The following is a 10465-nucleotide window of genomic DNA, read 5'->3' as shown; positions in this document are numbered from 1 at the left end:
TTATCGCTCTGTTGTCCGTTGTTCGTTGCGAAGTTTTGTGAAATCAACGATCTATTTCTTCGACTACTTCAAATTACTTCGAGCACAGTACAAGATAGGTTCTATACCGTGCTAGAGTTATCAAGATATAAGTTCATTCGCCGAAACTCCGAATCTGCGGCACCTTTCCAGATCGAAGTCCCCGGCTCAATCAATTGAAGAATCAGATCTGCGGCCCCTTTCCAGAGAAATTCCTCAATCACTTTAGATGCAACTAATCGTCAGTATTCTGTAAGTCGTTTTGTTTATTTTTTGCTTTTCTTGAACGGCAACATTATCCTTTAAAATTATTATTTTAAGAATCCAGTCTATTTCTAATACGGTAAACAAAAATAGCACGTCTTTCAGTTAAAAATTTAAGAACATTGATCCCCGAATTTGACGGAGATCAAGCAACTTTGAATGATTTCATAAGTGCATGTGACTTTGCCTTACAAAATATAGAACAGCAACAAGAAAATCTTTTTATTTACCTAGTTAAAAGTAAATTAACAGGAAACGCTAAAAAATTCATTTCTTCTCGAAATCTTCAAAATTGGAATGCGGCAAAAGAATTACACTTAGGTCATTACGGAGACTGTAGGGATACCGAAAGTTTATTACGAGATTTAACGTCTACTTGTCAAAAATCAAACGAAACCCCTAGAAGTTGTACAGAGAATCGAAGACTTGTTAACACGTGTTCGCAGTTCTGTGCTTTAACAGCCGATTTGGCAGAAAACGAAAAAGAGGTTTTAAATAGATCACACGAGAAAATTGCTTTAAAAACCTTTTTGGCAGGACTTAATGATCCTCTAGAAGAAGCCGAACAATTTTTGATGGAGGAAGAAAATATAGCTTATCTAAAAAATTTTAGAATCTCAAAACCTCCAACTAATCCAGGCAGTTCATCAGGAATTTTTCCTAAACAAAATTTTGGATCACATCAAACTAGAACAAATAATCCACAAAATTTTTGCAATTACTGTAAAAAGACAGGACATTTGATAAATAATTGTTTCAAACGAAATCAGGTACCACCTCGTTGAAATGAACACGCTAGTTTTAATCGACAAAACTTAGGGCAAGCTAGTAACAATTTTTCAGGAATTAGTCAAAACTCGAGTCAAAATGACCATTCAAGAACCAATGTGCCAGTCTAACGAGACTGGTGCGTGGGAGTATTTTTGAGTAAAGATGACTTTGAAATTTTGAACGAATTGGTAGCGTGGATTTGTTTTCGTTTTGGTGGAGATTGGCACCTTATTGAGTTCAGACGATCCTTGAGGTTGAAACAAAGGGGAGGATCGCTTACCTTGGTCGCCGATCCGCCTGAAATAATCTCTCGGGGATCACTTCACAGTGCACTCAAGAAAACACAAGTTTCAGCGAAACCAGCCGTTTATTTCACAACACTGACGAGCAAATTAGAGAAAGTTAATAATGAATACAAAAAACAAAGAAAAAAAAAGACTAAGAATTCTCCTACTGATCTCACAAACGTAATGGTCACGAGGACTATTCGATGTCGGAATCAAACAAGAACTAACTAAACTTCGGAATTTTGAAATTAGGAAAGCTCGCCTTCGGAGAGGGGCTACTTCCTAGACCAATAACTTAGAAGCATCCCTTGGCGGCAATTCCCGATCGGAACGTTGTTGCCAAATTTTTCTCTCTTACCCGAACTAACGCGAGGACCCAGAGAGAGGCTAGGTCTTTTGTAGTTCTTGTGACTTTGATGGATCGTCTCAACACTTGTGACGGTATACAATTTCTACGAATAATATGAATCAAGAGATTACACGGTACCACCGCTTGATTTTGAGTACGTTCCATCGCCTAACTAAGGTAGCCAGGACCTCGCGACTCTCCTGTGAATAGATAGGTCCTAAATACCTGTCTGATCTGGCCGATCTTACAGCTAATCAAGTTATACAACTACGTGAGGACCGCATCCATTGTATTTCTAGCATGTGGAGGCCAATTCCCTTAATTCGCGTCTAGTAATTCGGTTCCATGGACTTGATTATCAAAGAGAAACTATTGAACCGCGATTCTACGAAATGACCACATGTCCCCAATAACCAGATGACGACCGTTTCGGTCATAGAGGCGGTCGTCGGGGGTGGTCGAACAGTAAAGTTTTCTAAAGAAGACGGCACTAATTTTGACAAATTTATGATTTCCCGTACATGAACTTAAATGCTGAAAAAGACTGATAAAGTGTCGGCCTTCCGAGAACGCAATCTGGTCGACACTTTCGAATTTGATTCATGTGACAAATAACGGTCAAACTGAAACTAAAGGAACCGAAATTACTATTTCGTCTTTAACAAATAACACATTTGTTACAATGCCTCCCCCTTAAAACGGATCAATTTTTTTTTCACATGAGCCAAATAAATTGATGCGTTCCCCTTACACTAACGCGAGGTTTTTGCCAAGTTGAAAACCTATTTTAATTCGTTGGGTTGCCGTCTACCCTGCTTCTGGTGCGTGGTTCTTCGTCCGAGTTCGGGTTCTAGGAGGTCCAGTCCTGTTTTATCTCCTGGCGGCCGCTAACTCTGTAACACAGACTGAACCCAGTACCTGTGCGACTTTAAATCACACCACCGACCTGATTTCTGTGTCTGTTGGTCCTCGTCTGCGTTACTGCTGCGGTGTCGCCGTTTGTGTTGACCCTGTTCCTGGTTGTATGTGGTCCCCGAGCCCCGCCCCGCCCGGGAAAGAGGGGCACGTCCTTAAGGATGCAGTTGCCCCCCCTTCTTCCTCGCCACGCCGGCCTTGGTGTTGAACCTATCGTTGTCGGAGCTCCGCTGTTCTTGGATTCAATCTCTTATGCTACCTAGACTACCTTATCCTACTTATCTGCAAACACAACTATCAGTTCTTATTCTAAATTCTTAGTGTACTAATCCATGGTTGGTCCTCGACTGGTCCTTGGCATCTTGTGTGTCTTTTTGTTACCTGTGTTTGTCGACTTAGCTTATCCAACCTGGTACTCTCTCCTAGTGCGGCAGGTTCGATTTCGGATTGTGTTAATGAGGTATTTGCATGCAGGGGTTCTGATGTGGTTAGGTCATGCGCTACTGTATGGTTTGTTTCTGTTGTCGGTGGTGCATGAGCTGTAGTCTCTAAGTCTGCCCCGTGGTTTCCAGACTTTGGGAGTGGTGACTCTCGAACCTCCGGAATCCGGGACAAGTCCGGGACTACCTAACATGCAATTACGCTTATCTATTCTACGTTTAACTGGTACCTTCCCTAATTCGTCTGATTATGACGTTATCTAACATTTCCTGGATACAATTTTGCCTGACTTGCTTACGAGCAAACGGTACGCGATACGGTGGTTTTGCTATTGGTGGGCTGTCATCAGTGTTTATCTTATGTTTCACCAGGTTCGTAACATTGAGCTGAGCCGTTCCTACTGCGAAGAGATCCGGATACTCTTCCAAAACGTAATACAACTTCTCTCGCTCGTACTCTTGTAAGTGCTCAACCATAAAGGGCCTCAACTCCTCGTTACACCTCAAGTTGGGTCCTGTCCCTTCAAACGCTTCAGACACAGGGGTTACGTTTAAAATTCTTTTGGGTTATTGGAAATCCTTTCATTGTTCCGGTGTAACCCCTCAGACAATGCTGCTCTGTTGTTGCTGTTGTATGCAACAACGTGGTGCTGGCTCGAACGGGCACTTTCCAAGGGTAACCTAACACCTTTTAATTCTAATACTTCCTCCTTAAAATCTAAACGTGGCTGGAATTTTTCGAAGAAATTCAGCCCAAGCAAACCGTCTGCGTCAAAGTTTAAAACTGATCCGCAAATAATAAATTCATGTGAAATTTTGATGTTCTTAGTGAGTTCGAACGTGATGTTAGCTTTTCCATATTTTCGCAACATGTTTCCCGAAATGTCCGTCATGGCGATTTCGTTTTTTCGCGTTGTAGGTATTTTAAATTTTTGTACGAAACTGTTTTTCACGATTGAGACTGACGCCCCACTGTCGATTAACCAAAGTGAATTTTGTGTGTGAATTTGTAAAGTTATGAATTTTGAGTGCGAGTTTACTTTTAAAATAACTTGGGCTAGTTTTGGCGCAGTTCCGAGGCTCCTTGGGAGTTTAAAGGACATTGATCCGTAATGTGTGTGTTTGGTAGCGCGCAATGGTAACAGCCGGTTACCGTGTTGCTGAGGCATCCTTTACGAAAATGTCCCGGTTGGAAACATTTGCCGCAAATCCCTCTCATTTTTGGGTATCTATCGGTAAATTTACCCTGTTGCCCGTTTCCTTCTTGTCGCTGGTTGTGATTGGCGTTAAAATATGGTTTGTTGTTTCTTGCCCGAAATGACTGTTTTGCGTTTGACGGTATTGGTGCGCTTTTAACTGCCCGGATTGCGGTTCGGAAGTTTTCGAAACTATTTTCTTCTAATTGCCTGCTTATGATGTTCTCGTAATGTTGCGCGATTGGCAAAATATCGTTAATTTTGTAAAATTCTCCCGCTCGGAGAATTTCGTTTGCTAGTCTCAGATCGATTCCTTGTAGGAAGCTTTCCACAACCATTCTGTCGCGATGGAAGATTTGAGCCGCCGACAAGTCATCCTCCGGAAAAATTCTGTTGGCGATCATTTTTAGACGATGGGCATATGCCCCTAACGATTCATCAGCGTCGCGCATGCACCTTTGCAATTCTCGTTTCGCCTCCTCTTTGTTGGGTGTTTTTGAAAATATCTCTCTTAGCCAATTACGCATTTGCTGACAAGTCCTTGGTCTTTCGTTTGCTTTTAGTGCCAAATAATATTCTTTTGCACGTCCGCGGAATTTTGATTCTATGACCTGGACCGTTACTAATTCTGTCCACTGGTTTTGCTCAGCTATCAACTCGATCGCGTCCATGAATAAATCGAAATCTATACCGCCCGAATAATTTTCAACTCGGTCCGCCGCTTGCATTCCGCTCAACGCGAATCGAAATGGATTTAAATACGGCTGTGTACTAGACTGGGGTTGGTTCCCGTTTGCTTGTTGCGACCGTTGTTCGTTAACTTCAAGCGCGGATTGTAACTGTTGTTGCAGTTCCTCAATTTGGTTTCGTAATGTTTCCACTGTTTCCTGGCCACGTAAATTATTTGTTCCTGAGGTCTTGCTCGTTACTGAATCCTGATCTGGACCCATTTCTGCTAGTGGCTTCCCTCTGATACGTACAAGTAATTTCCTTTAATTTCTCTTTTTCTCGGAGTCAGTGATTAGAATATTCCTAAATAACCTAGGTGTAGGATGTCGAGAGCAAGCGGAACTGGCTAGCTTCCTACCTGTGAAATTCCTACTTCTACTGTTAAGAGTCCACCTTTCTCTTATTGAAGTCTACCTGTTGATCTGTTTCCTAATATCTTTACTTAGATCCTTTTGACTTCCTAATTTACTATATTTCTCTCTCACCGTTCGCTCTATTTCCGTAGTACCGTTTACTAACTCTAATTATCGTCTTTTGGATACTGACACAGATTAATCCTAATTTTCCGATAATTTACTCTAGGTTTTTAACGCTTTTTAACGAATGCTGACAAAACTAAACGAAATGATCAAATTGAAAATTCAATCTATTAATCTATGTACTACTACTTACTGTTTTTTCTAACCTGTGAACGTGAAATTAATATCTATACTCTACTTTACTAATTACTACTGAATTCCTACTGGACTATTTAATAACTAAGGTGAAATGTTAAAGAGGGTGGCACCGCTAATTGGTACTGATTTCCTTAAACACCACCGTCTAAGCTAGTTGGGCCGTTTTCTGAAACTCTTTACAACCTGTTTGTCACTATTGTCGCTAATTCAAATTGGCAAACTAACTACTTTCGAATTATCCATCCCGTATTACGTATGAACACACAAAATTTCTGCCCTACTAAATGAAATAGATTCAATTGAAACTGCGTTTGACCTAGTGCCTCACATTTTTTTATTCCGAGTTTTATGATGCTACCTGCTCTACTCCATCTACCCTTTTTAAACAGTCAGTGCTCGAACGTAATGCTATTGACCCTATTCCTAAGTTTGCGTAACTAGGCGCCATAAACTATATTGAACGGTCTTCCCAAAGTACCTGCTACTCGTTCATTGGCAAAAATGAGAATTTTGACCAGGCTCAACCCTTACGAATGCCGTGGTGGTCCATTACAAAAGATTTCCACCACCGTCTTAGACAATTCCCTTCACCGTTTTACCTTTTTACAATCTGGTTAACGACAAATCATTTAATTCGCCGGAGTTAATGTTTGATTCCAATGACACTTGTGCGCGGAAACTCTCTCTAACACCGATTTTACTACTCCATTTAGGCAAAATCGAAACTTTTTTGAATTCGCATTTATTTTACTCGTTATTTCTACTAATTAATTTTGAATTGCGCGTTTGCTGACTCTATCCAGTACTCTCTGACTTTGCTCAACAAGATACCATTCCACTTTCGACTCTATTTGTATAACCATTTACAATTTGACTTCGACACAATAACAAAAATAACTGCTTTACTCAAATAAACAATAAAGAAAAAAAAACATAACGTTACCACTGCGAAAAAAAAATTATTTAATTTGGAACACTGTTGCTACCATACAATGTGTAACCAACTTTAAAAATGCGTTAAAAAGAATAAATAAAATAATAAAAAAATTTTAATTAGTTTGGGACACCGCTGCCACCATAAAATATGTGCCAGTCTAACGAGACTGGTGCGTGGGAGTATTTTTGAGTAAAGATGACTTTGAAATTTTGAACGAATTGGTAGCGTGGATTTGTTTTCGTTTTGGTGGAGATTGGCACCTTATTGAGTTCAGACGATCCTTGAGGTTGAAACAAAGTGGAGGATCGCTTACCTTGGTCGCCGATCCGCCTGAAATAATCTCCCGGGGATCACTTCACAGTGCACTCAAGAAAACACAAGTTTCAGCGAAACCAGCCGTTTATTTCACAACACTGACGAGCAAATTAGAGAAAGTTAATAATGGATATAAAAAACAAAGAAAAAAAAAGACTAAGAATTCTCCTACTGATCTCACAAACGTAATGGTCACGAGGACTATTCGATGTCGGAATCAAACAAGAACTAACTAAACTTCGGAATTTTGAAATTAGGAAAGCTCGCCTTCGGAGAGGGGCTACTTCCTAGGCCAATAACTTAGAAGCATCCCTTGGCGGCAATTCCCGATCGGAACGTTGTTGCCAAATTTTTCTCTCTTACCCGAACTAACGCGAGGACCCAGAGAGAGGCTAGGTCTTTTGTAGTTCTTGTGACTTTGATGAATCGTCTCAACACTTGTGACGGTATACAATTTCTACGAATAATATGAATCAAGAGATTACACGGTACCACCGCTTGATTTTGAGTACGTTCCATCGCCTAACTAAGGTAGCCAGGACCTCGCGACTCTCCTGTGAATAGAAAGGTCCTGAATACCTGTCTGGTCTGGCCGATCTTACAGCTAAACAAGTTATACAATTACGTGAGGACCGCATCCATTGTATTTCTAGCATGTGGAGGCCAATTCCCTTAATTCGCGTCTAGTAATTCGGTTCCATGGACTTGATTATCAAAGAGAAACTATTGAACCTCGATTCTACGAAATGACCACATGTCCCCAATAACCAGATGACGACCGTTTCGGTCATAGAGGCGGTCGTCGGGGGTGGTCGAACATTAAAGTTTTCTAAAGAAGACGGCACTAATTTTGACAAATTTATGATTTCCCGTACATGAACTTAAATGCTGAAAAAGACTGATAAAGTGTCGGCCTTCCGAGAACGCAATCTGGTCGACACTTTCGAATTTGATTCATGTGACAAATAACGGTCAAACTGAAACTAAAGGAACCGAAATTACTATTTCGTCTTTAACAAATAACACATTTGTTACACCAAAAATTTTTCTTAAAATTGCCCATCTGTAATACAGCGTAATCCAAATTACCAAAATAATTTTAATCGTAACGTGAACTATTTAAACTTGAACATGGAGTTTGTAGGGGACAGTAGATAACGAATGGGGGGACAACACAACACAACCTTGACCTTGAGTTTGACCCCGCCCATTTCCCCTCTCTTTCTTTCAAGGCCACTCGTTCTCTCTCTTACTTTTCAAGGCCAACCCCTCCCGCTTCCCCCACCACTTCAAGGCCAAGGCATTATTGGACCTTAATATTTTCAAGGTCAAGGTCATTCATGCTACTCCCCACTTTTGCAGTGCCAACAACTTCCCTCTTTACTTATCATTCAAGGTCACTGCAGCTAATATATATAGAATTCAATACAAATTCAAAAACAGTATCTAATAAGTATTTCTCAATATTAAAGTAGTAAAAAAATGTGGTATCGTTTTACTTGTGAAGGTGTCATAATAGTGGAAGAAACGTGTTTCTACAACCAGTTAGGACACATATCTTTGGAAGGTGGTTGGGAACGTTTCTTTAATAGAGTGGTTGTGTGTGAACAGTGCAGCACTAAGGACATTTCTATTATTAATCCAGATGGGTGGAATAATTCTTTAAGTATTGACATTACGTGTAATGAAGAGGAATTTAAAGAGTTACTTAGAAAATGTGGTTTCGTTTGTCATAAGTGTAAAACTCCGTGTTACACAGCTAGCCAAGTGGATCCGGAAAATGCCCAAAAAATTATAGCTATATACCACTAACTTAAATCAGCATAATGGAAGTTGACAATGGTATGTAATATGAGATTGTATGTACTTGTAGAAATTAAGTTTTAAATGTTTTCAGATCCTTACTGCTACATGCTCTTTTGCCTATCTCCAAAGGACTGTAGTAACAGAAAATTCTTTTGTTTGAGATGTGTGAAGCTTATGGCAGTGAGATTTCACATTTGTCATCTACATGTGACTTCAGTGTTAAACTACAAGTGTTTTTGGTGTAATACAGTAATAGGACAGAATTCTCAGTTGTGTGGAAATAATTTAATAAACAGAATGACTGTTAAAATGTGGTATTTTAGTAGAGCGACAAATGATGTTTTATGATTCTGATGACTATGATTCTGACGACTCATCAAGTAGCTGTGATAGTGGTATAGAATGTTAGTTAATAATAGTAGAAATTAGATATAAACAACTTGTAACCTTAGATTAAATTAGTATCTAGATTGTTCTTTTGCTGTATGGATAAAAGTAAATAAATGAAGTTATATAATAAACAGACTTGTGATTCTCAACATAGTATTGATTCAACTCTGACAAAGAGAGGTTGGGGTCTAATAAATAAATTAATAAATAAATTACCTATTGAATTACATATACCGGGTTATCAGTTTTGTGGTCCTGGAACCAAATTACAAGAACGAATTGCACTTGGACATAGTGGTAGAAATAAATTAGATCAGGCTTGTAAAGAACACGATATATCGTACGCCAACGAAACTAATTTGCAAAAACGACACGAAGCAGATAAGTTATTATTAAGTAAAGCAGTTGAACGTTTAAAAGCAAAAGACGCATCGTTTGGGGAAAAAGCAGCTGCATTAGCAATTGCTGGTATAATGAAAGGCAAAGTAAAATTCGGAATGGGAGCTAAAAGTAAAAAGGGTAAAAAAAAGAAGACAAAAAAACAACGAGTTCTAGTTGCTCCTAAATATGGTGGTTTTTTACCATTCCTATTACCACTATTAGGTGCTCTAGGCGCTTTAGGAGGAGGAGCTGCAGGGATAGCGACTGCTGTAAATAAAGCTTCGGTAGATAAAAAAATGTTGGAGGAAACTATGCGGCATAATAAAGCAATGGAAATGAGTAGCGGTAAAGGTGTAGGAAAAACTAAAGGGAAAGGTCTTTACATTGGTCCATATAAATGGTGTCAGAAAAAAAACTCCCAGTAAAATTACCACGTCACGCCCTCACTAATATTGAAATAATAAAGTTTGCTCGACTATTACAAATTCCAAATTTTAGAGGTGTATATATGCGTAATAAATTACCGAAAATTATACATAAAAATGAAACAGGAATTATAAATTTAGATGAAGAAAAAAATAGTGGAACTCATTGGACAGCATATGTAAAAAATAAAAATAATATATTATACTTTGATAGTATGGGCAATTTAAAACCTCCTACAGAGATTATAAATTATTTCAAAAGTGATAATGATGGTAATAACATTACATACAATTATGATGGATATCAGAAAATGGGTTCATATAATTGTGGACAATTATGTTTAAAGTTTTTATATAGACACACATGCAAATTATAAGTTTAGTCGAATCAAAGATGCTGTTTGTATTAACAGGAAAATCAGCGATACTAAGTGCTGACTTTAATCCACCGATTGATGTTAGTGATGGTGTCTATGAACTGGGTGTTACAAATTTTGAAGTCTACAACAGTATACCGAATATTGATGAAGAAAATAATAAATTCTTTTTCGGGGATGTCGAATTT

At 38.9% G+C, this 10465-nt stretch overlaps 1 protein-coding gene across 1 annotated transcript; it reads right to left on the bottom strand.

The window, feature by feature from the left end:
- Positions 1-3097: 3097 nt before the first annotated feature.
- LOC103313110 (uncharacterized) lies at positions 3098-3937 on the bottom strand. The gene is made up of 3 exons (XM_008195511.1): positions 3712-3937; positions 3275-3574; positions 3098-3231 (listed from the first exon to the last, which is right to left on the bottom strand). Exons 1-3 carry the CDS (start codon positions 3935-3937, stop codon positions 3098-3100), a joined length of 660 nt encoding a protein of 219 aa, XP_008193733.1.
- Between the last annotated feature and the right edge of the window lie 6528 nt (positions 3938-10465).

The sequence above is a fragment of the Tribolium castaneum genome, chromosome 8, assembly GCF_031307605.1.
Source record: "Tribolium castaneum strain GA2 chromosome 8, icTriCast1.1, whole genome shotgun sequence".
Lineage (NCBI taxonomy): Eukaryota > Metazoa > Arthropoda > Insecta > Coleoptera > Tenebrionidae > Tribolium > Tribolium castaneum.
Note: the sequence above shows the minus strand (reverse complement) of the source record. Positions and strands in the feature narration are given on the sequence as shown.

Coding starts and splice junctions, on each gene's coding strand:
- LOC103313110 (XM_008195511.1), bottom strand. CDS start 3,937: ATGACGGACATTTCGGGAAACATGTTGCGAAAATATGGAAAAGCTAAC. Junction 3,575..3,711: donor TGTTAGGTTACCCTTGGAAA/GTGCCCGTTCGA, acceptor CTGTGTCTGAAG/CGTTTGAAGGGACAGGACCC. Junction 3,232..3,274: donor AATCAGACGAATTAGGGAAG/GTACCAGTTAAA, acceptor ATTGCATGTTAG/GTAGTCCCGGACTTGTCCCG.